This window comes from Oncorhynchus mykiss, chromosome 22 (genome assembly GCF_013265735.2).
Source record: "Oncorhynchus mykiss isolate Arlee chromosome 22, USDA_OmykA_1.1, whole genome shotgun sequence".
NCBI lineage: Eukaryota > Metazoa > Chordata > Actinopteri > Salmoniformes > Salmonidae > Oncorhynchus > Oncorhynchus mykiss.
The window spans coordinates 10,230,257-10,254,000 of NC_048586.1; the positions used below are offsets into that span (position 1 = coordinate 10,230,257).

The 23,744-nt window shown below is 40.9% G+C and overlaps 2 protein-coding genes across 7 annotated transcripts in view; one reads left to right on the forward strand and one right to left on the reverse strand.

The window, feature by feature from the left end:
* vwa8 (von Willebrand factor A domain containing 8) overlaps positions 1-5,773 on the reverse strand; it is a 93,083-nt gene extending 87,310 nt beyond the window's left edge. Inside the window, exons 1-4 of the mRNA XM_036958712.1 lie at positions 5,478-5,773; positions 4,952-5,029; positions 4,697-4,827; positions 2,369-2,479 (exon numbers count right to left, since the gene is read on the reverse strand). Coding sequence (XP_036814607.1) covers positions 2,369-2,479; positions 4,697-4,827; positions 4,952-5,029; positions 5,478-5,616 — 459 coding nt within the window. The 5' untranslated portion in view covers positions 5,617-5,773. The remainder of the gene's footprint in view (positions 1-2,368; positions 2,480-4,696; positions 4,828-4,951; positions 5,030-5,477) is intronic.
* A 5,205-nt stretch (positions 5,774-10,978) lies between these two features.
* Positions 10,979-23,744, forward strand: part of dgkh (diacylglycerol kinase, eta) — an 81,325-nt gene continuing 68,559 nt past the window's right edge. For 2 of the 6 annotated variants that reach the window (XM_036958713.1, XM_036958717.1), the window contains exon 1: positions 12,079-12,751. In XM_036958713.1, the coding sequence (XP_036814608.1) occupies positions 12,473-12,751 (279 nt within the window). In that variant the 5' untranslated portion in view covers positions 12,079-12,472. Of the gene's footprint in view, positions 11,221-12,077; positions 12,752-23,744 lie in introns of those variants that run through there. The other 4 variants (XM_036958716.1, XM_036958718.1, XM_036958719.1 and 1 more) reach the window with 4 other exon arrangements.

A 23,744-nucleotide genomic window follows, 5' to 3' on the forward strand; every position in this document is an offset into this window, starting at 1 on the left:
TTGTCAGCTCGGGGATTTGAACTTGCAACCTTCCGGTTACTAGTCCAACGCTCTAACCACTAGGCTACCCTGCCGTGAGTCACCTTGCTAATCATTTATAATAAAAATAATCAGGATGTTGTGTCAAATGGGGTAAATGGAGATGGAGGAACACCATGCTGTTTTTGACCCATTTCTGGATGTGGAAATTATATTTTAGATGGTGTCAGCATAATTTTATTTTCATGAATTTTGGAGTAGAATGTCCTTTTAAAAAGTCACCAGAATTGAGCTTCTGTCCTTCTACATAAAAATTCTCACGGGAAGGATCATTTTTATGTAGAAGGACAGAAGCTCAATTCTGGTGACTTTTTAAAAGGACATTCTACTCCAAAATTCATGAAAATAAAATTATGCTGACACCATCTAAAATATAATTTCCACATCCAGAAATGGGTCAAAAACAGCATGGTGTTCCTCCATCTCCATTTACCCCATTTGACACAACATCCTGATTATTTTTATTATAAATGATTATTTTATTATAAATATGAATATATAAATTATTATTATTCCCTAGAATTTTTGCATAGATATTTTTTACATTTACTAAAAACTCAAAGGTTTTTTACTTGTCCCGGACAAGTGTTAATGTCGAGCCCTGAAGTCTATATGCATCCTCTTATCCATCTCATTGAACCATCATCTTATTTGGGTCAGGTTGAGAGATACAATTCCATCCATGTTTTTTAAATAATAAGGGACATGCATTGGTTTGCCAAAAAATATATCATTTGAACTGGGCAAATTTCAGGTCTGCTGAGCGCAAACATGAACGTTGCGCGTTTACTGTGAACACTGAGGCTGTACCCGCTTTAAGTTACAGTAGCCTACTTGATCATAATGTAGGCCTACTAGAGTGGCCTACCATCAAAAACAATGGAGAAAATGCAATCCATAACATTTTACGACCGCTCATGCTGTAAACACAGTGCAGTTTTAAGTGAATGGCACAGATCCATATATGGCAATAGTCTATTTGCAAATAGGCCCACTGCAGCTCTGATTGGTTATGCCGTGCGGGTCTGTGTAGAGTATGGGCTGAGTCGAGCCTATCATTGCAATAGAATCCTACTCTGGTGCGTTCTGCCGACAACAAAAATTCTTGCATAGCTAGTTTTGCATACTAAGTGTTGCATAGTTTGTTCTGTTTCAGTATGTTGCATTGAAAGTGGCTAATACTGCGTTGATTCAATCACAGTTCCCACAGAAAGGGAAACGTTGATAGTGTTAACTAAGTGGAAAAACTCTAGAAAGTTGAAGTTCAATCTCATGTTTCTCTGAGCGGGCTGATATTTATTCAGCGTGGCAGTCCTGGGGAGCTACACGCCTGCGCACAGCTTAGCGGGAACATTGGTGACAAGTCAGTAATAACATGTCCGCATAAATTCTATCCAATCTTTATGAAATATTAAGTTATTTTTAAATGTTGAGGAATGTTACCTGGCAAAATCATTGATACTGCTTTCAGATGTATGAGCTAGCTAGCTCACCAGCTCACAGAATGGACTGTGTCCTGGTGGATCTCACTGATCATTAGATGGTTAGTGTAGAATAGGGATGGAGGGAAAATCGAAACAGTAGAGTATCGCAATATTATATTGATTCTATGACTACTGTACAAGTATCGATTCTCTAAAAAGGCAGTTATTAAGGTTGGCTAGCGCTAGTCGGCTGTACCTGCACCAAAACGTTGGTATTTCTCCTCCTATAGTTTGGCCTCAAACTTCCTTTTAAAATGGCGAGCGAACATGTTTTCAGCACTTTTATTTCAATGACGGATCAAAACGTTTTTATTTTGGCTCTCTTTCGACCCTCTGCAGCAGACATAGTGAGCAATATGTTTGGAACATCGAATCGCTATAAAATAGCAGTATCGAATCGCAATACATATACAACTGTGATAAATCGTGATACATATAGAATTGCAATACATATCGTATAGGCACCTAAGCATCATGATATAGTATTGTGTGGTCCCTGGCAATTCCCAGCCCAAGTGTAGAACCAAGCCACAAATAAACCAACCAGGAAAAGGGTCTTTATATTGACAGCAACTTATCTAACCAGTGCTGCTGGAGAGTGGAGCTTTGATCATTGAGGTGCTCTCATCGGAAACCAACAAATGAGTGCCGTTTTTAACAAGAAAGCGTATAACCATCAGCATGTAGCTGCAATAACAAAATACTAAATGTCTTAATGTTCACACCACTGACATATCTGACCAAAGTTTTAAAACACCTTTTCAGAACTTCACATTGATAGCTATATAGTGCATACAGATAGATTGACGGACGGATGGGCTGACGGACATATGAACGGTACTCACCTGGTCTATGTAAAAGGCTGTTCCAGATCGTATCTCTCTTCTTTGTTTGAGATCTGTCTCTGTAGTGTCTCTGGACAGAGCTACATACTCCACCTCCCTCTTAGTCAGCTCCTAACCAATCAGGAAAGTCAACACAACACTTTAGAACACTTCCTAATACTAGAGTACTCCATAACACTTTAAAAACACTCAATAATGATGTACAGTGTATACTTGCACTAATAGTAATTAGTTATCACATAGCTTTTGATAGTTTATTGTATGGTAATAGTAACTAATAGTACTAGTAATAGTAACTATGGCGCTATGCTACTGTTGAACATAGGTTTTGGAAATTCACAAGTTTTTCACAATTCCTGACATTTAATCCAAGTAAAAATGTCCTGTCTTAGGTCAGTTAGGATCATCACTTTATTTTAAGAATGTGAAATGTCAGAATAATAGTAGAGAAAATGATTTATTTCAGCTTTTATTTCTTTCATCACATTCCCAGTGGGTCATACGTTTACATTCACTCAATTAGTATTTGGTAGCATTGCCTATAAATTGTTTAACTTGGGTCAAACGTTTTGAGTAGCCTTTCACAAGCTTCCCACAATAAGTTGGGTGAATTTTGGCCCATTCCTCCTGACAGAGATGGTGTAACTGAGTCAGGTTTGTAGGCCTCCTTGCACGCACATGCTTTTTTCAGTTCTGCCCACACATTTTCTATGGGATTGATGTCAGGGCTTTGTGATGGCCACTCCAATACCCTGACTTTGTTGTCCTTAAGCCATTTTGCCACAACTTTGGAAGTATGCTTGGGGTCATTGTCTATTCGGAAGACCCATTTGCGACCAAGCTTTAACTTCCTGACTGATGTCTTTGAGATGTTGCTTCAATATATCCACATAATTTTCCTTCCTCATGATGCCATCTATTTTGTGAAGTGCACCAATCACTCCTGCAGCAAAGCACCCCCACAACATGATCCTGCCACCCCCGTGCTTCACGGTTGGGATGGTGTTCTTCGGCTTGCAAGCCTCCCCTTTTTTCCTCCAAACATAACGATGGTCATTATGGCCAAACAGTTCTATTTTTGTTTCATCAGACCAGAAGACATTTCTCCAAAAAGTGTGATCTTTGTCCCCATGTGCAGTTGCAAACTGTAGTCTGGCTTTTTATGGCGGTTTTGGAGCAGTGGCTTCTTCCTTGCTGAGCGGCCTTTCAGGTTATGTCGATATAGGACTCGTTTTACTGTGGAAATTGATACTTTTGTACCCGTTTCCTCCAGCATCTTCACAAGGTGCTTTACCATAATCTTCTTCATTCCTTTACACTTGTGTGTATAAGGCACTTGTTGTGAAATTGTTCGATTACTTGTTAGATATTACTGCGTTGTCGGAACTAGAAGCACATGCATTTCGCTACACTCGCATCTGCTAACCATGTGTATGTGACCAATACATATGATTTGAAGGTCCTTTGCTGTTGTTCTGGGATTGATTTGCACTTTTCAAACCAAAATACATTCATTTCTAGGAGACAGAATGCATCTCCTTCCTGAGCGGTATGATGGCTGCGTGGTCCCATGGTGTTTATACTTGCGTACTATTGTATGTACAGATGAACATGGTACCTTCAGGCGTTTGGAAATTGCTCCCAAGGATGAACCAGACTTGTGGAGGTCTCAAAAAAAATTCTGGGGTCTTGGCTGATTTGTTTTTATTTTCCCATGATGTCAAGCAAAGGGGCACTGAGTTTGGTGGTAGGCCTTGAAATACATCCACAGGTACACCTCCAATTGACTCAAATTATGTCAATTAGCCAATCAGAAGCTTCTAAAGCCATGACATCATTTTCTGGAATTTTCCAAGCTGTTTAAAGGCACAGTCAACTTCTGACGCACTGGAATTATGATACAGTGAATTATAAGTGAAATAATCTGACTGTAAACAATGTTGGAAAAAATTACTTGTATCATGGACAAAGTATATGTCCTAACCGACTTGCCAAAACTATAGTTTGTTAACAAGAAATTTGTGGAGTGGTTGAAAAACTAGTTTTAATGACTCCAACCTAAGTGTATGTAAACTTCCGACTTCAACTGTATATGTACATATCTAACTCAATGTCCTCGTAACCCTGCACATCGACTCACTATCATTGCTCATTGTGTAATAAGTGTTACAATTAATTTTTCTATTATTATATGTCTTATTGTATTCTGCATTTTTGGGAAGGCACCGTAAGCACTGTTATTCTACACATGTTGCTTATGAAGCATGTGACAATTAAAATTTGATTCCTCAGTGGACTAGTAGAGTGAGTGTGTGTGTTTGTTTTCACCAGGTACTTCATGGCGATGGATCGTCGTAGGGGTCCAGGGGGTCCGATGAGGAACACATCCTGACCCAACAGATCCTTCTGCATGATCCAACGCAGGTGCTGGACCACAGTCTGGGGCAGGGTCTCTGACACTAAAAACACAAGGAAGGACATGCAAACACAAACTCACTGTCTCATTCATTATCTCGCTCATACACAACACACAGACAGAAATACATTGCATTGAAGGTAGAGCATATCACTGGTGCTACATACTGTGATTGATGGGCACTAGCTCTGGGTTCCTGGGTGTTTTGAGCTGGTAGGAGATCTCCCCTATCTTCACTGTGTCACCTGACACACAGAAGAAAAAAGATTGTGTACAATACAGTGATTGATGCCACACACAAAACTAATACAACGTTTGCAGGAACAAATGCCACATAAGTAAAAACCAATAGGAGTAGGCCTAACGTTAACTAGGGATGATTTGTTTCGGGAAATGTACCATGTTATGTGAGTGTGACAGTGTAATCTGATAGCTTGGATTACAGTAGTTGTAAAACTCTTAGCTAGCTAACTACCAGCAACATACGAAATGTAGGTGACAGGTGACAGCTAGCTAACAATCTAGTTACTTCCATGGTGTGGCTAGCTAGCTAACTTGCTAGCCTGTTACATCAGCCCACTTTAAATATACATGTAAAGACGACAAAAGTGGGGTTTTAGGCTCAAAAACAATAGTTGAACACTATGATAATAGCCTGTAGTGTTACTATTAACGTTAGCTAGGGTCAGTCACCTGCCGATGTATTGAGGAGTTTGACCTCATGAGTATTCCACGTCCAGCCGCCTTTGCCCAGGACAGGACCTAAAATATTCCGCATTCTCCTCGCAGCCACAGCCGCAGCCGTGCCTTTGCACAGGATCTGCGAATGCATGGTGAATTACAGAAGTTATCGAAGTCAGAATCCAAAAATACAAGACCGTTTTGACTGTTATTTAGCAGTTAACTACGTTCCCTCATGCTGGTTTCATAATGTAGCTACGCCGACAACCTTTCAATTGGCGGAAGATAATAAATGATGAACAAAATGTGTCCGTGAGAAATGTCTTCCGTAGTGGAATCACATCTACCACTTCAACTACCTAGTTCCTAATTCCACAGTAAACTAGTATCTACGCCTATTAGCAAGTATTAGCATGTAATTAACGTGGACTGTAAGTAAAAGCACAGATAGGGAAACAATCGTAATAGTGTAAGAAATTGTGTAAAAAGAAAGAGACCTAGGGCCTAAGGTGAAGGAAAGAGTGGTGCCACCAGGAATTATAGTGCGTATGGCCCAATACATCACTGGGGCCAAGCTTCCTGACATTCAGGACATATATACTAGGCGGTGTCAGAGGAAGACCTAAAAAATGGTCACCCAAGTCATAGATTGTTCTCTCTGCTACTGAACGGCAAGCGGTACCGGAGCGCCAAGTCTAGGTCCAAAAGGCTCCTTAACAGCTTCTACCCCCAAGCTATGAGGCTGCTGAACAACTAAACAAATCAAATGGCCACCCGGACTATTTACAAATGCCTCCCCTTGTTTTTGCAATGCTGTTACTCGCTGTTTATTATCTATGCATAGTCACTTTACCCCTATGTACAAATGACCTCAAGTAACCTGTACTCCCTGTTTATAGCCTCGTTATTGTCATGTAATTTTATTGTGTTACTTTTATTTAGTTTTTTACTTTAGTTTATTTAGTAAATATTTTCTTAACTCTATTTCTTGAACTGCATTGTTGGTTAAGGGCTTGTAAGTAAGCATTTCACACTACACCTGTTGTATTCGGCGCAAGTGACAAGTACAATTTGATTTGATTTGATACAAGTTTGGGTTGCTTTTATTTTCTCTTCGAGCTCCAGTGAGAAACAGGGCGAAAAGGTTTGCAGGAACATTGTACAATAAATATGAATCGTAAAATAAGTTGAAACATAAAATAAAGATGACTTCAAATAACTGCAGAACTTTAGGGCCTATGCCCAGATAGGTAAACGTACTACAAGATGAACTCAACAAAATAAGTGACCTGTAGCTTGCCTTGGCCTTGGGCACACTTCTCTAGCACTACATCACACACACAAATCTTACACATGGTAGAGGACAGAGAGGTGATTAGCTTCACCTTAGCTTCACCTTGAACCTGGAAGATTGCAAGAGATGGTGGGTCTGGAAATTGATAGACATTTTCAACATTCATATTATTGTAGTATAATGCATTATAAAAAATGTTCAGTAAACCATAATTCAATTTCAAATAGGCTGAGCGTTAAATTTAATCTAAACTGAAAATATACATTGAACACGCACCCAGTTCTTGGACATCCTGCTATTCGACACTCGCAACTCCTGCCATGGAGACAACATGATGCAAGTTTAAGAAAACAAACATACAAGTACAGGTATATCATGTGGCAGGGCTTGCAGACTATTACAGACAGTGCTTTGAAAGGTTGGTAATGGCTCACATCAACACCATTATCCCAGAAACCCTAGACCCAATCTAATGTGCATACCGCCCAAAAAGATCCACAGATGATGCAAACTCTATTGCACTCCACACTGCCCTTTCCCACCTGGACAAAAGGAACACTTATGTGAGAATGCTATTCATTGACTACAGCTCAGCGTTCAACACCATAAGGCCCTCAAATCTCATCACTAAGCTAAGGATCCTGGGACTAAACACCTCCCTCTGCAACTGGATACTGGACTTCCTGACGGGCCACCCCCAGGTGGTAAGGGTAGGTAGCAACACATCCGCCACGCGGATCCTCATCACTGGAGCTCCCCAGGGGTGCGTGCTCTGTCCCCATCTGTACTCCTTGTTCACCCACGACTGCATGGCCAGGCACGACTCCAACACCATCACTAAGTTTGCACACGACACAACAGTGGTAGGCCCAATCACCGACAACAACGAGACAGCCTATAGGGAGGAGGTCAGAGACCTGGCTAGGTGGTGCCAGAATAACAACCTATCCCTCAACGTAACCAAGATTAAGGAGATTATCGTGGACTGTTGTAGACTGTTCTCTCTACTACCACATGGCAAGCGGTACCGGAGTGCCAAGTCTAGGACAAAAAGGCTTCTCAACAGTTTTTATCCCCATGCCATAAAACTTCTGAACAGGTAATCAAATGTTTACACGGACTATTTGCATTGTGTTCACCCCCCCCCCCCCCCCAACCTGCTGCTACTCTCTGTTTATCATATATGCATAGTCACTTTAACTATACATTCATGTACATACTACCTCAATTGGACTGACCAACCAGTGCTCCCGCACATTGGCTAACCGGGCTATCTGCATTGTGTCCCACCACCCGCCAACCCCTCTTTTTACGCTACTGCTACTCTCTGTTCATCATTAATGCATAGTCACTTTAACCATATCTACATGTACATACTACCTCAATCAGCCGGACTAACCAGTGTCTGTAAGTAGCCTCGCTACTTTTATTGCCTCGCTACTGTATATAGCCTGTCTTTTAACTGTTGTTTTATTTCTTTACTTACCTATTGTTCACCTAATACCTATTTTGCACTATTGTTTAGAGCCTGTAAGTAAGCATTTCACTGTTAGGTCTACACCTGTTGTATTCTGCACACGTGACAAATAAACTTTGATTTGATTTGATATCAGACATGTCTTCATGTACTCAAATATCCAGTATTAGCATGTTTGAACTTCTCCTATAAAAATGGTAGACTATCAGGTACTCAGCAAGATGGTCTGATTTCACGACTACTGAAACAGGACCTGTGTGGTAAATATAAAGTTAATTTAAAAAACTGGAGGCCTCTTACATTGCAATGTTGTGAAGCACAAATCCTGGCAAAATGCATAGTGCATAGAATTAAATGGTTTTACCAGATATTGTTCTTTCTGATCAGACATATAATATATGACAATTACTTAAAACACTTTGAAACATCAAAGAAACCAGGCCAGGTCTTCATAGCAGATTTTGAAAAGTATTTTGATAAAGTATGACTAGAATATATACAGTGCCTTCGGAAAGTATTAAGACCCCTTGATTTTACCACATTTTGTTACATTACAGCCTTATTCTAAAAATGATTACATTTAAAAAAATATTTCGCAATCTCCACACAATACCCCATAATGACAATGTGAAAACAGGTTTTTAGATTTTTTTGCAAATGTATAAAAAAAAAAACAGAAATACCTTATTTACATAAGTATTCAGACCCTTTGCTATGAGACTCGAAATTGAGCTCAGGTGCATCCTGTTTCCATTGATCATCCTTGAGATGTTTCTACAACTAGATTGGAGTCCACCTGTGGAAAATTCAATTGATTGGACATGATTTGGAAAGGCACACACCTGATTCATGGCAATAAATGTCAACGTACATCTTGGTATGGGGCGGGAGAAAAAAATGACATTTAATGATAATTTCCAGGAATTCTACACCTTTTGCTAAATCAAACCACACCTGCATACAACAGGTGTAGACTTCACTTTGAAATGCTTTTCCAACAATTCAGAGTTAAAAAGCAAAAACAATTTGCTAAATAAAAAAAGGAAATAGTAACAATAAAATAAAAATAATGAGGCTATATACAAGGAGTACCGGTACCGAGTCAATGTGAGGGATACAAGATAGTTGAGGTAATTGAGGTAATACTGTATGTACAAGTAGGTAGGGGTAAAAGTGACTGGGCAATCATGATAGATAAAAAACGGAGTAGTAGCAGCATATGTGAAGAGTATGAAAGATGTGTCAATGTGGATGTGTGTGTGTGTGTGTTTTATGTGTGAGCGTATGTAGTGTGTGTGTGTATGTGTGTGTTGAAGTGTCAGTGTAGTATATGTGAGTGTGTGAGTAGAGTCCAATGAGTGTGCATAGAGCCAGTGCAAGAAAGTCTGTGCTAAAAAAAGTGGTCAATGCAAATAGTCCAGAGAGCCATTTGATTAACTGTTCAGCAGTCTTCTGTTCAGGAGCCTTTTGGTCCCAGACTTGGCGCTCCGGTATCGCTTGCTGTGCGGTATCAGAGAGATCAGTTTGACTTGGGTTGCTGGAGTCTTTGACAATTTTTAGGGCCTTCCTCTGACACCGCCTGGTATAGAGGTCCTGGATGGCAGGGAGCTCGGCCCGATCGATGTACTGGGCCGTACGCATTACCCTCTGCAGCGACTTATGATTGGATGCCAGTCAGTTGCCATACCAACCAGTGATACAGCCAGTCAAGATGATCTCAATGGTGCAGCTGTAGACGTTTCTGAGGATCTGAGGACACATGCCAAGAAGTGGAGAGAAAATGTTGCAGTTTTAAAGCAAATTTCCTGCAATTCTATACATTTTGCCTTGATCTATTCCATGTTCATAAGATATCTGGGTGACAAAGAAAATCAGTGGAGACCCTCTGGAGGTCAGGGCCCCTGGGCACGTGCCCTTCGCGCCTGGTCAGTAGCCCTAATTCAGCCATGATTACTACAAGGTTTGGATAGCTGGCTAGACTAATTTACCAAGACATTTATAAATGTTAGCTGACATGGGTAATTGACTGTCAGGGATGGACATAACGAGGAAAACTGCTGATTCAGTACCAATTGCAATATTTGTGTTCTACTATTCTAACTCCCAAAAGTAAATTGAGGCCCCCTAAACTCAGTTTGTGTGTAGTCAATCTGCTTATAGGCAGAGGAGGCACTGTGTTAAAGCAATTTTTGCTTCTGAATTCGTATAGGCTGAGGGAAGATGGTCCACTTATTCATCAAGACATTTCTGTTTTGTAATTAATTGTTAGTCTATAATTTTTCAAAATTAATTAAATATCTAGACCTAGGCCTAAACATACCTTCAAATTAAATATTGTTATTTTGTCTTGTTTGTGACTATTGTGTACAAGTAAATATTGTCTGAATACATAAATTAATCCTGCTATGCTTCACACTAATTTCGTCTGTAGGCTATAACAAAATACAGAAAGAGTCAACATTCTTCTACCCTCTGTGAAAAATGCTTATATTTAACTACTGTGTGTATCCATAATCATTCTATTCTTAATGGGCGAGAATGAAACGAACTCTGTCAAAATTGTTTAAGGCAGTGTCTTCGTTTTTATGGCGTCACCCCCCTCCTATTGAACCAGTGACGATGAAAAAGGCAGGGAGGATTGGGGAGGAGGTGCCCCGTTCTCCCTCGGTGATCCTCCGTGCCATATAAGGGTTTGACTTTATCACGTGGTTGACGAGGCTCAGCCCTTGAACCAGCGGCGAGGGAAGCGGCAGAGAAGATTTTAGAGGAGGTGGTAGAGTGGAGTAATAGACAACACGGAATTATAGCCTAGGAGGCCTACCTGGTTCAGGACCTCAAACCATATATAGACGGTTTTACGCTAACCAGACAGCTGTATCCATTAATCTGCATATACTATTTCTAGACTGGTTTCCCGGAACGGACTGAGTGGGACTATGGAAGATGTATACCATTATACTCGTAGCCCTGCATGGGAAGAACTGGTCAGTAGCTTTTGCCAAATTATTTCTAGTGAAATAAGATAGTGTGGTCTTCTTAGTCTTGCCTTTTGTCTACGAGACTAAACACTGAAAGGGAAAAGACAGACGTTTTTCTCCCGTTTTAGAATAATTTCTAAGTAATTTTTTGTCACCATCCAGATCAGTCATTGTTTTTGGAGAACCGAATGCCTTTGCTTTTCTGAGAACTCAACCCCTATTGTATTTTGCTGTGAAAACAATAGAACAGTCAGATTGATGTTTAACAAAGTTAGCCTATAGACAAACTAAACATGTATCTGATTATAGGCTCGTTGTCTTTGTCTGGAGTTGCTATTCAAGTGGTCAATGTTATGTTCAAACCTAATCCATGTAGCTACATTATAGACGACTGTTAAATCGGACACTTTTGTTGTCAATAGCCTATTCTATTTATTTGATGGTGTTTTTAGATCACATATTTTGTAAGACTGCGGCTTCTCCTGTGACATTATCGCAAAGTAGGCTATCAAGTGGCATTTAGCCTGAGCAATGGAATGGTTTCTCTACAATACAATATATCAATATATCATATATCAGCACAAGAATGTAACCCTTTACCCATATGCTACATTTTCCGTTTCCAAAGTAGGAATAGGCTACCCCCCTGTGCTAATTTGTATCCGTTTTGTTTCATGAGTCGAAAGTGTTCTGACAATCTGTAGACCTATTATAACCGCGCAATATCAAATTGTTTATTATTATCCTATGCCTTTTTAGAATTAATAACATATCATTAGTCAAAATCTGGAAAATTGGCTATTGCTATATCATTTTATTTCCTGCCTATGGCTATAGCCCAAAAAGACATAGGCCTACAGTTAACATTGCCCATATAGTTTGCATGTTCAATTTGCTCATATTTTTTTGTGGGATTTTGAAATCCGTTACAGTTATACAGTTACAGTATGAGTTGGACTGCTTCTGTTGCGACCACTAGGGTATTCCATGGCGATGTCCACCGGTTATTCCAGGTCCACCGGTTGTTGGTTGCTGGTGCGTCTGTGTGTGAGGGAGGCAGCCTAGGCGGTCTCTAGCCTCAGTCTGGTCTGAGCATGTAAGATGGAACCATAAACACATCCTGAACTAGGCTTTACCCCAGTAAACCCCACCGCACCGAGACATGCTACGTCCCCATGAGCACAGCTGCGCACGTATGTTCTTGGATATATAGATATCGGTTCTTACAGCGCTAATTAGGGTTGAGAAGAGGGACGAGATGACGGCGAGGAAAGACGCTTTCCAGCCACTGTCCAGCTCTCGCATCCCGGAGAGGAAGGGAGCGGCTGACCGGGGGAAGACTAACCCGGACTGGTCTTATCCTTTTCCGCAACAGGAGCCGGAGAAAGGCCCTTCGACAACGGGGATCCATGCCCATGTGGTGGGGGCTGTCGGGGGCTCCGGGGCCGTGGATGAGTCTTCAGACAGCGAGGGAGAACAAGAAGGCCCGCAGAAACTCATCCGGAAAGTGTCGACCTCCGGACAGCTCAGAAGCAAGGTAAGAAAATACACTTATCTGTCTTTATTTTTGGTCGCTGTCTCGACTTGATTCTTGTTTTGGAAAAATGAGCTACACGATTTTGTATTGTGCGTCTTTTTGTAGTATTGTATCGGTAGCCCAGTCCATGTTGTTTTTATGGAAGCAAATAAAAGGTAATGACACCCACCTTGACAACCGGCACATGATTCTGACTGTCATACCTTGTAATTTTATGCAACATTTGACCATAGAATAAAATAGATTCGCAAAAAATAAATATTGAAAAAAAATCTGTGGAAAGCATTGTGAGCTGTGGAAAGCCAGTGTTCTTTGCTCTACAGGCAGTCTACTTGTTTTGAGATATCAGGAACTCTGCTATTGTAGCCTTCCCCCATTCTGTACATGTGTTAAAATAGATGTGAATAGTTTATAACCATTTTCTTTCACATTGTAGAGGTGCAAATTATTTATTGGAACTTTTTTGGAACTTTTTTCATGAAACAACTCAAACTGACACTACATGATAACCTACAAATAAGCTAAGGCAGAAAAGAGCCACTCAGTTATTGAAAGGTCTATTCCACCCCGCCCGCCTTCATTATTAAAGTCGGTGTTTATATTTAAATGATAAGGACCTATTGGGCTGGGGAACAGGGCTTTGTTATGGTTATTTACCTACCTGACAATAGAACAAACACTTGAAGTAGGCCAAAGTCTTGTCATAGGTGCGTAGGAGTCTCAAGTAGAATCGTTGAAGAAACTCCTGCACGCTGGGCCTTATTTACCAAAAGATTGTAGAAAAGAGAGTGAAATTGTTTGTTTGATAGATGAGGGCCACTGTATGTACAGTACCGAAACGTCTTGCTTCAAGGAATGTTTATATGCATTTAGGTTACACACAGTGTGCAGGGTTCCCTTCACTATAATGGCCCGAGAATAACTCTGGTGTAGTGTCTTTACATACAGTATAGTAAACAAATGTAGCCTAAGGTTTACAAACATTAGGCTACAAAAGGGACAGTATAATAGCACTAGGTAAAGAATTAAGACAAATAGACAGAGAGATGAAAGATAGATGAAAAGGAAATCTTATCATCAAATATGAGCAATGGAACCAGTGAGGAAACAGATATAAAAAAGGAACAGCACACCATCTTGCAGCTAGAGTTTAAAATATATTGTATTATAGAGATTGATGTCTGTCTATATTGTGTTCTGTAAACATTAGGCCACTGATCTGTCTTATAACTCTCATGGGACAGCTAAAAAATAAGTTGGGCTACAATATGCTGTCCTAACGTTCTAAAATGTTACCAAGATGACTGTCCACTGAACCCCCTTTCAACCTCAGAAGAGCCCGAGTTAATCTTACCAAAAATGATAAACCTGTAGCTAATATAGGCTTTTTTTGTCATGAACAAGTCTTCACTACCTAATTGTAGATATAGCTACGGTGTTTTGTGGTGGTAGAACCAGTGGCGGTTGGTGCCGTTTAAGATGAGGGAATATTTTTTTGTTTGTTTTTATGAGCATGGCCTTGTTTCTATTACAGCATATTGGACGACTGTCATTCACATCCATTAACCCAGCTCAATGTAACATCAATAGATTTAGGCTACTACATGATACACACATTTTTCCCTATTCCCATCATGAGGTTGCTACAACCTAGTCAATGAATGAAAGTTTATGAGGTAGGTTTACAGGTTGAGAAAAATTGGAGTAATCAAGGTAACAGACATTGACACGTTCAATACCGCCTTGCATGTAATCATTACAGTTTCTATTGGACAAATTCAGGTATGTTTATCCCCGTTTCGTTACCTTTACTTCCATTTAAGAACGTTTTTCAACAGAATCGGTGGAATGAATACACCCCTGATCACACGCTAACACAGTTAACTTTCATAACAGCCACATACAAACAGCATGGTCCCTTTGATCGTTGGGTAATTCCTTCTCACATCTACGTGCTCTCCTCTTCACCCTTTCCCTTCGCTTGTTGACTTCAGTGCACAACACATCAGCTGTCTGTGACCAGGCAAAAAAAATCTTTCCTTCAGATCACGTTCGCGATCCGCTACACACAGCCTACATCGTCGTCACCATATTAGCTAACGTCAAGTCAACATAGTTACTAGAACTAGCGCGTTAGTAAACCCGCTACAATCATGCAGCACAGTGTACAGTTAGCTAGCAGTTTAGCAGTTACACCGGCAGGCCCCTTGGCAATAAATGACTAAAACCAAAAGCTTATCTTGACTTGGAAGAGTTCCAGTGTTGGATAGGTAACATAGCATCACTCTCTGTTTAAGCTGAGTGTTTGAGTAGGCTAAATTAGCTTGCTGCATTCACTAGCTAAGTGAAAGTTTAAAAAATTACAACCAAATATCTCTCTCTCTCTCTCTCTCTCTCTCTCTCTCTCTCTCTCTCTTTCTCTCTCTCTCTCTCTCTTTCTCTCTCTCTCTCTCTCTCTCTCTTTCTCTCTCTCTCTCTCTCTCTCTCTCTCTCTTTCTCTCTCTCTCTCTCTCTCTCTCTCTATCTCTCTATCTCTCTATCTCTCTCCCTCTCCCTCTCTCTCTCTCTCTCTCTCTCTCTCTCTCTCTCTCTCTCTCTCTCTCTCTCTCTCTCTCTCTCTCTCTCTCTCGCTCTCTCGTGCATCGACTTAATAATGGAAGAAATGTATCTGTTCAAAACGGTTCAACTATTGTCTTTCTCTCTCTTTGAGTCAATGACTCACTGCAGTGCTAGCTAGCTGTAGCTTAATGCTTTAAGTACTAGATTCATTCTTGATTGGGTGGGCAAAATGTCAGTTAATGCTGCAAGAGAACTGATAGGTTGGAGGATGTCCTCTTGAAAGAGTCATCATTACTGTGTAAGTCTATAGAAAGGGGTGAGAACCATGAGCCTCCTAGGTTTTGTATTGAAGTCAATGTTCCCAGAGGAGAACAGAAGCTAGCTGTCTATAGATACAAAACAAAAATGTGAAGAACATAAATCAATCAATTCTAATTAGCGTATGCAGCACATAGTATTTGTGTTACAGTCCTTCTTTGGGGGCAGAATTGGCATCTCCTCCTCTTTTTGCCTGCCCCAGCTGCAGCCTCAGGTGGATCAGGATAAGATTCAGCCCCCTGAACTGCTTTCACAAGTGCTGCAGAGGCTGCTGTGCAGGGGAGGCGCTCCCTTCTTTGAATGTGTGGGGTTACAAGTGCCTTTCCCAGCTGCTCCAGGAACACCCTCCTTTTGTTCCGCTTATCAGGCATCCAGGTAGGGTTGATCTCGTTCCATGTCACGAAGGCATTTGTATGAGGACAAATCAATGATGTTATGGAAGATGACCAGGGGCCAGCGGACAGTCATCCTCCTGCAGCTGTAAGTTCAAATCACCTTGTCTAGGTTGTCCACACTTCCTTTGTTGTGGTTGTAGTCCAGGATGATGGCTGGCTTCCTGTCCTCACAATCACTGATCTCAGCCGTTTGTGCAGTGTGCTCAGGAGGACCACATTCTTGTCCCTTTTTGTGAGGTTAGAAACTAGAGTGGTGGTGGCGGTGAAGGCAAAGTTTGATGAGAAGGTCTCTCTCCCTCTTGTTGTTAGGAGTGCAGGGGGAGCTCAGGCTTGTTCTTTCTAACTGCGCCAACCATGGTGATCTTCCTCTTCAGGAGCTGCTGGCTGGGTTCATAAGAGGTGAAGAAATTGTCACACATGACATTATGCCCCCTCAGTCATCTGTCACATCAAGCACAACCCACATCCCCTGGTTCTTCTCCGGGCCTCCGCTGATCCGCTTTGCTGTGTAGACTTGCATCTTCCAAGCTTAGCTGGATTGTGCTTCACAGGCCACCCATATCTTGATGCCATACTTTGCTGGCTTGCTGGGGATATACTGCCGGAAAGGACAGCAACCTTTTGACCAAAGAGATTACTATCAGTAATTAGTATCAGTGTCACAGAAAACAATCACATAAATCAAAGATATTACAGCGATACATAATAAAATGAACAGTGAAAATCACTTACATTACAGATATGAAAATAAAAATGTACCTCTGAATGGTACCAGTTGCTCATCCACTGTTAATTCAGGCCCAGGGTTGTAGAGGCAGACGCTCCACCCACTTCTCCCAGACCTCTCCTATGGCTCCACCCACTTCTCCCAGACCTCTCTTATGGCTCCACCCACTTCTCCCAGACCTCTCTTAGAGAGTTTGTCTCTCACACGATCTTGACTCACGGTTATCAAATTGTAGCCTCCGTATGACATTTTGTGCCGCCTTCCTGCCCTGGTTGTCATATGGTGACGAGGACCATGTTATTTTGCTGTTCTTTAACAAAAATGTCTCTCTTTCAGCTTGGGGGATTTCTATTTCATCTGAAGGTGATGCATCATGCTCTGGGTTGTATTCTTCCCCATCTTCTTCTTCAGATACCTCCTCTTCTAAATCACTGTTCTCTTGTTCCTCCTGGACATCTGAAAAAATCAGATCTACGACCTGTTGGGCACTGAAACATGCACTCATGGCTTCAGAAAAGAGAGAACTGGGGGGACTGTCATCTGCAGCACCTTTATAGTCTCTGACTGCATTCCCCATCAGTAAACAATGCTTTCAAGACATTTTTATTTTGTCTGAAATGTTGTTCATTTTGTCTGAAATTGTTTTCATTTTGTCTGTGAACCTGAGTCATGTGTGGGGTCGTGGAGGGGAGATGCTGCACATGCACAATAATGTTTTTAGTTTTGCCTGAGTTCAATCAGTAGCACACAATCTACATTTCTCATTTTGTGTGTGTGTGTGTGTGTATGTGTGTGTGTGTGTGTGTGTGTGTATGTATGTGTGTGTGTGTGTGTGTGTGTGTGTGTGTGTGTGTGTGTGTGTGTGTGTGTGTGTGTGTGTGTGTGTGTGTGTGTGTGTGTGTGTGTGTGTGTGTGTGTGTGTGTGTGTGTGTGTGTGTGTGTCTTTGTGGTTTTTGTGGTGTGTAAATTATTTTCATACTGCCGGGTCAAAAATGACCCTAAGACAATCTTTGCACCCTGGTGGTGTACAGCTTTCATTGAAATATGAACAAAGGCAATGTTTCACTTTTTCTAATGTTGTGGTCACTCTAGGAAAAGTAATCAAATTTAAAGTTGAAAAAATATAATTTTTGGGTTTTTGTTTTAAGGTGTATGTGTGTGTGTGTAATGTATACATGGTGTGTGGAATGTAGTTTGAATGTTTACAATAGCTAGAGAAATGGTCAGAGATGGGCAGATGAGAGTGAGAGAGCGAGAGAGACAGACTGAATGAGTGACCTGTATATATGTCTGTCTACCTGCGTGTGTCCCACTCCCAGGGCAGTAGATGGTGTGTGTGTGTGTGTGTGTGTGTGTGCACAGAAGGGAATTAATGGAGCAGCACGCTGGCTCTGATTGTTGTTCCGAATATGGTTGTTTGCTCAACCCATGGATGCAGTGTGTGTGTGTGTGTGTGTGTGTGTGTGTTTGCTCACTGCCTGCATCTCTGTCTGAGGAGATTCTGCCCCTCTCCTCCCACCATCTCTCTGGTTGCCCAGGACTACTACCACATCCCTGTCCCCTGATTGGCTGGCGCCATGGCAACGCTGCCTGAGGAAGACCTCGGTAGGCCAAGAGACATTGTATCATGGGTGTTCTGTTCTGCCGTGTGTTATAGACAGTAATTACCAGGTTTCACCCAGCTAATGATAATATGGTCATTTAGCTTTAGCAGATGCTATTATTCAGATCACCATACTATAAGTAGCCTATAGTAAGTACTGTACATAGTAGGTACTATAGAGGTAGTAAGTTAAGTTAGTAAGACCATGGTTCCTCAGTATATGACCCACGACTCTGGTGTTGCAAAGATTACGTACATCTAACCAACTTGGACTTACTAACTAGTTAGTAGTGATCTGTGAAAGTGCCCGTTTGTGCTTAGTTTATTCAAGTTTTTTTTATTGCCAACTGTAGGTCAGATTCTGGATTGGTGTCATGACAACAAGATATCTAACAGCCACAGGGAAAGAAGCCCAGAACACAGGCGAACACACGCACCTACAGACACACACACACACACACACACACACACACACACACACACACACACACACGAAAACTGGATAGCACATCACCTGGGGCTGAGTCTGTTAGATGCGTTGGTTAGTTGGTTAGCTACGTATTTATATACTAGATTCTTAACAGCGCTCACTGTAATAGATCTACTGCTGTACATATCATTTTTAGTATATCTGTTTGGTTTATGTAAGCATAAATTGAATTTGGATTACTGATACAGTGTTATTTGGGTTGTTAATTGGATATCATTCTGACATTCTTGATTTCTTGTTTCTAGTTTTTGATGATGAATTATTTGTGTACTTGTCTGACATTTTACTGCATTGTTAGGAGCTAGTAACACAAGCATTTCACTGCACCCGCTATACAATCTGCTAAACTGTGTACACGATCAATACCCTTTGATTTGATTTGAGTCCACCACTGACATAGAGAAAGAGAGAGAGAGGGACAGAGGGAGAGAAGTAACAGCTCGCTCTTCATCCACCAGATCCACCTTACTCGTTGTAGAATTGGGCGAACACTACCATTGACTCTGGATGTGAGCATCTGATTCCCGTTATGAGCTGTCGGTTATTATTACATTGGATATCTAAACAATAGTATATCACTTTTTGAGAGTTTGTTATGTCTGGAATAGTAAAATATCAACATGAGTAAATAACACTGATTGGTTTTTAGCTCTACCTACATGTACATATTACCTCGACTAACCTAACTGCCCCTGCACATTTACTCTGTACTGGTACCCTGTGTAAATAGCCTCGCTACTGTTATTTTACTGCTGCTTTTTAATGATTTGTTATTTTTCTATTTATTTATTTTTACTTACTTCTTTTTTTACTTAACACTTATTTTTCTTAAAACTGCATTGTTGATTAACCGCTTGTAAGTCAGCATTTCACTGTAAGGTCTACCTACACCTGTTGTATTCTGTGCATGTGACAAATAACATTTGATTTCATTTATATAATTATAGTGAGATGAACTTGATGATTATAATATAATGAGAAGTATACTGTAGTCTTTCTTATTCTGACAGTCTGAGAGTGGATGGGAAAGGAAAGAGAAAGGGGGATACCTAGTCATTTGTACAACTGAATGTATTCAACTGAAAGGTGTCTTCCGCATTTAACCCAACCCTTCTGAATCAGAGAGGTGCGGGGGGCTGCCTTATTGTCCCTGCTCTGTAGGCACTAATGGGCCATGCATGGAGGGAACCTGATACTGCCATTGGAAAACTAAGTGTCTGTCACTCAGATGTCCATGACTGTGTGTGTTTATGTGTGTGTGTCCAATCCAAACATCCCTGCACTAAGCAGACAAACCTAGACACAACTGTCACAAAGCACAAAATTCCTGGCAGTTTGTGATGGGTGAACTGAGCTCAGTGAGCTGAATCTTTACAATGTGTGTGTGTGTGTGAGTCGTAATACATGCAGACCGTTGGTAATTGAAAGCACAGAGAGAGAGGGAGTGTCTGGGCCTCGGTGACACTGTCTTTATTCACATCTATTTCCTAGTTATCCTGTGTGTGCGTGTTGGTGCTAAGAGAGGTCTGTATTGTAGAGACAAAACCGTCTTTTAGAGATAGTAACAACCTAAACACATTAGGTTGTTAGTGCGTCTCTCCTCCCCTTCGCCACCCCTTCTCTCTCCTTCCTTCTCCTCTTGCGAGCCTTCCTCTGTGCAGTCGCTTGCTGTTTTTTTGTTGTTTTTTTCCTCTCTCCCGCCCTTCTCCAGCATCCTCTGCTGGAGGGAGGTAATTCTAAGCCTGTGTTCTGTTCTGCCTCCCCCTCACACACAACGATACAGTGTCGTTAGAGACAGGAAAATTAGCCAGCAACCGCTGACGAGGTGTAATCCCCACCGCCCTCCAAGGCCTCAGTTTAAGGTTTCACCGATAGGTCTATTTATTTTATCTAGAGCAGTGGCGTGTCCAGGGGGTGGCACAGGGTGGCCACCAGTTGAGGCTGCTGAGGGGAGGACGGCTCATAATAATGTCTGGAACAGAGCGAATGGAATGGCATCAAACACACAGAAACCATGTGTTTGATTTATTTGATACCATTCCACTTATTCCGCCCTAGCCATTTCCACGAGCCAGTCCTCCCCAATTAAGGTGCCACCAATCGCCTGTGGTGGCCACGCCCCCCCCCCCCCCCCCCCCCACCCCCTGAAATCTGATTGGAAACCCCAGTGGCCCACCCATAAATCCAGAATATATTGATGATTTTGACCAAGACCCACACCGATAGCAAGACTCATCAATCTCACTGGAGAAAGCATCCGAGAGAGCGAAACAGCGACCCTCTGTCATAGTATGTGTAGCCCATGTATCTGATGCTGTCAGGCCAAAAATAATATTACATGTCATGTGAATTTTACCATGTGAAATGTTCCAAAAACACGTTTTCAAATCGTGTAATTTTCCACAATGTGAAATCATTTGGTTCAACATGTGATAACATGAAACTACACTGTTAGCAATTGCTGTTAATTTTGCGTAATATTTTACGGTACATTTCTACAGTAATAGGATTCTATATTAGTGTTTTGCTATATATTTGCTGTCAATTGCAATGCACTTGGGTAGGTTACTTTTTTGGCCCATCCTGCAAATTAACTTGGCATGCCTTACTTGTAATTGCATTTAATTTAAGTATAGTTTAGATGCACTTATTATTTCATAGTAAGTTAACAGTTAACTAATTTGCAGTGAAAATATTGGAATACCTTTTAATGTATTTCTACAGTTGAACTGTATTTTGAAAGTAAATATACAACAACAAACTGTATTCAGGAAATAGACAGGAAATCCAATTCTACATCCAATTATTTTCAATGCTGAAATGTTTTATCTACTTTCTAAATTGATTGGACTTTAACTCAACATTGGTTAGCACACTTGAGATACAACCACACCTGAGATTTGAACTCACAACCTCTTGGATGTCAGCAACCTGAATATCCTGCTTTGCCACTAGGTCTGTCACCATGACAGAGACCGACCACGGATTTATTGGGAAGAATACATTTCTGCACTTTCCCAGAATCAAGTCAATAATTGTGCGATTATCACCAATGAAAAAGTAGCAGTGCTCAGGGACACATGACATTAAGGCCTAGATTCAATCAGAGCAAGTGTAAACACGTGATCGCCGACACCCGCATAGCTGGTGTTTTGGCAGTGTCGGATGCGTAACTGCGTTACGGTACAGTGTTGTTCTCTGATGTATAGAAAGGTCAAAGGGACACATAAGGTACCTTCATACACATATGTGACCGACCGCCTTGATTCGGTATTATGTAGCAAATTAAAATTATAATTATTTTTTTACATTGGATAAAAGTAGAGACAAAATGGTATATCATACACTGCATTTGAGGAACAATGGGAAAGTAATTCTGCTATGAAAGTTGTAACCTCACTTTTTCAGAAAAATGGCCCTTGAATTATTTGGTACACCTACTGAAGAGCTCTTTTGTCTACACCCATTCAGCATTGTTCACACCCTCTTAAGCCTTAGCCCCACCCATCTCTTTAAAGAGTCACATGTCAAATCAAATCCAATTTTATTGGTCACATACACATGGTTAGCAGATGTTGTTGTGAGTGTTGTGAAATGCTTATTCTTCTACATCTGAGAGTGCAGCAGTATCTAACAGGTCATATTTAACAATTCCACAACAAAACCTAATACACACAATCTAGTAAAGGAATGAGATAAGAATATATAAATATAAAATATATGGATGAGCAGTGACAGAGCGGCTAAGATGCAAAAGATAGTGTAGTATACAGTATATATATATATATATAGTAATGCAAGATATGTAAACATTATTAAAGTGGCATTATTAAAGTGACATTATTAAGGTGACTAGTGTTCCATTTATTAAAGTGGCCAATGATATCAAGTCTGTAGGTAGGCAGCCGCCTCTCTGTGTTAGTGATGGCTGTTTAACAATCTGGTGGCCTTGAGATAGAAGCTGTTTTTCAATTTCTCTGTCCCAGCTTTGATGCACCTGTACTGACCTCGCCTTCTGCATGGAAGTGGGGTAAACAGGCAGTGGCTCGGGTGGTTATTGTCCTTGATGATCTTTTTTTAACTTCCTGTGACATTGGATGTTGTAGGTGTCCTGGAGGGCAGGTAGTTTGCCCCCTGTGATGCGTTATGCAGATCGTACCACCCTCTGAAGAGACCTGCGGTTGTGGGCCCGACAGGATGCCCTCGATTGTGCACCTGTAAAAGTTAGTGAGGGTTTTCGGTGACAAGACACATTTTTTTCAGCCTCCTGAGGTTGTGTGTGAGGTCATGTGCTGAAGGTCATGTAGTGCGGTAAAGATTAAGACTAAAAGTAGTAGCCTACAATAAGGAAACATTTCAGGTAAACAGAAAGTGTCCAGATAAAAATATTTCAACCAACTAAACCAACTAAACCAACTAATCTTGTAATTTAGCAATTGTATTCGTATTTACAGATGACATACTTATTAAGGCACATCAAATTTAAAAGTAATTTCTGCCAAAAAAAAGCATTTTGATAAAACATTGAAATAAACGTTTGTCAGATGTTGTCACATTAACTTCACATTAGATCACGTGATAACATGAGAAGTTAACGTGTTTTTTTCCCCTAATGGGTGTGTGTTATTGTAAAAGATTATAAAGCCCAGTTCAGATACAAGAGACGAGACTCACAATGGTCTTAAGGACTTTTAGAACAAAGTTGGCTTGATCTGAACAGTCCTGGAGTTTCCAAAATTCAACGTTTCAAATCTTAGCTGAAGACTTGCGATGAGACAGGTTCCTTTATGTAACGTAGGCGCAGGGAGTCAGGAAACAAGTTCAGTTATTGAGTTTAATAATAATTAACATGGAACTATAAACAATAATACCTGAAGACTACTAACAGAAAAGTACTATAT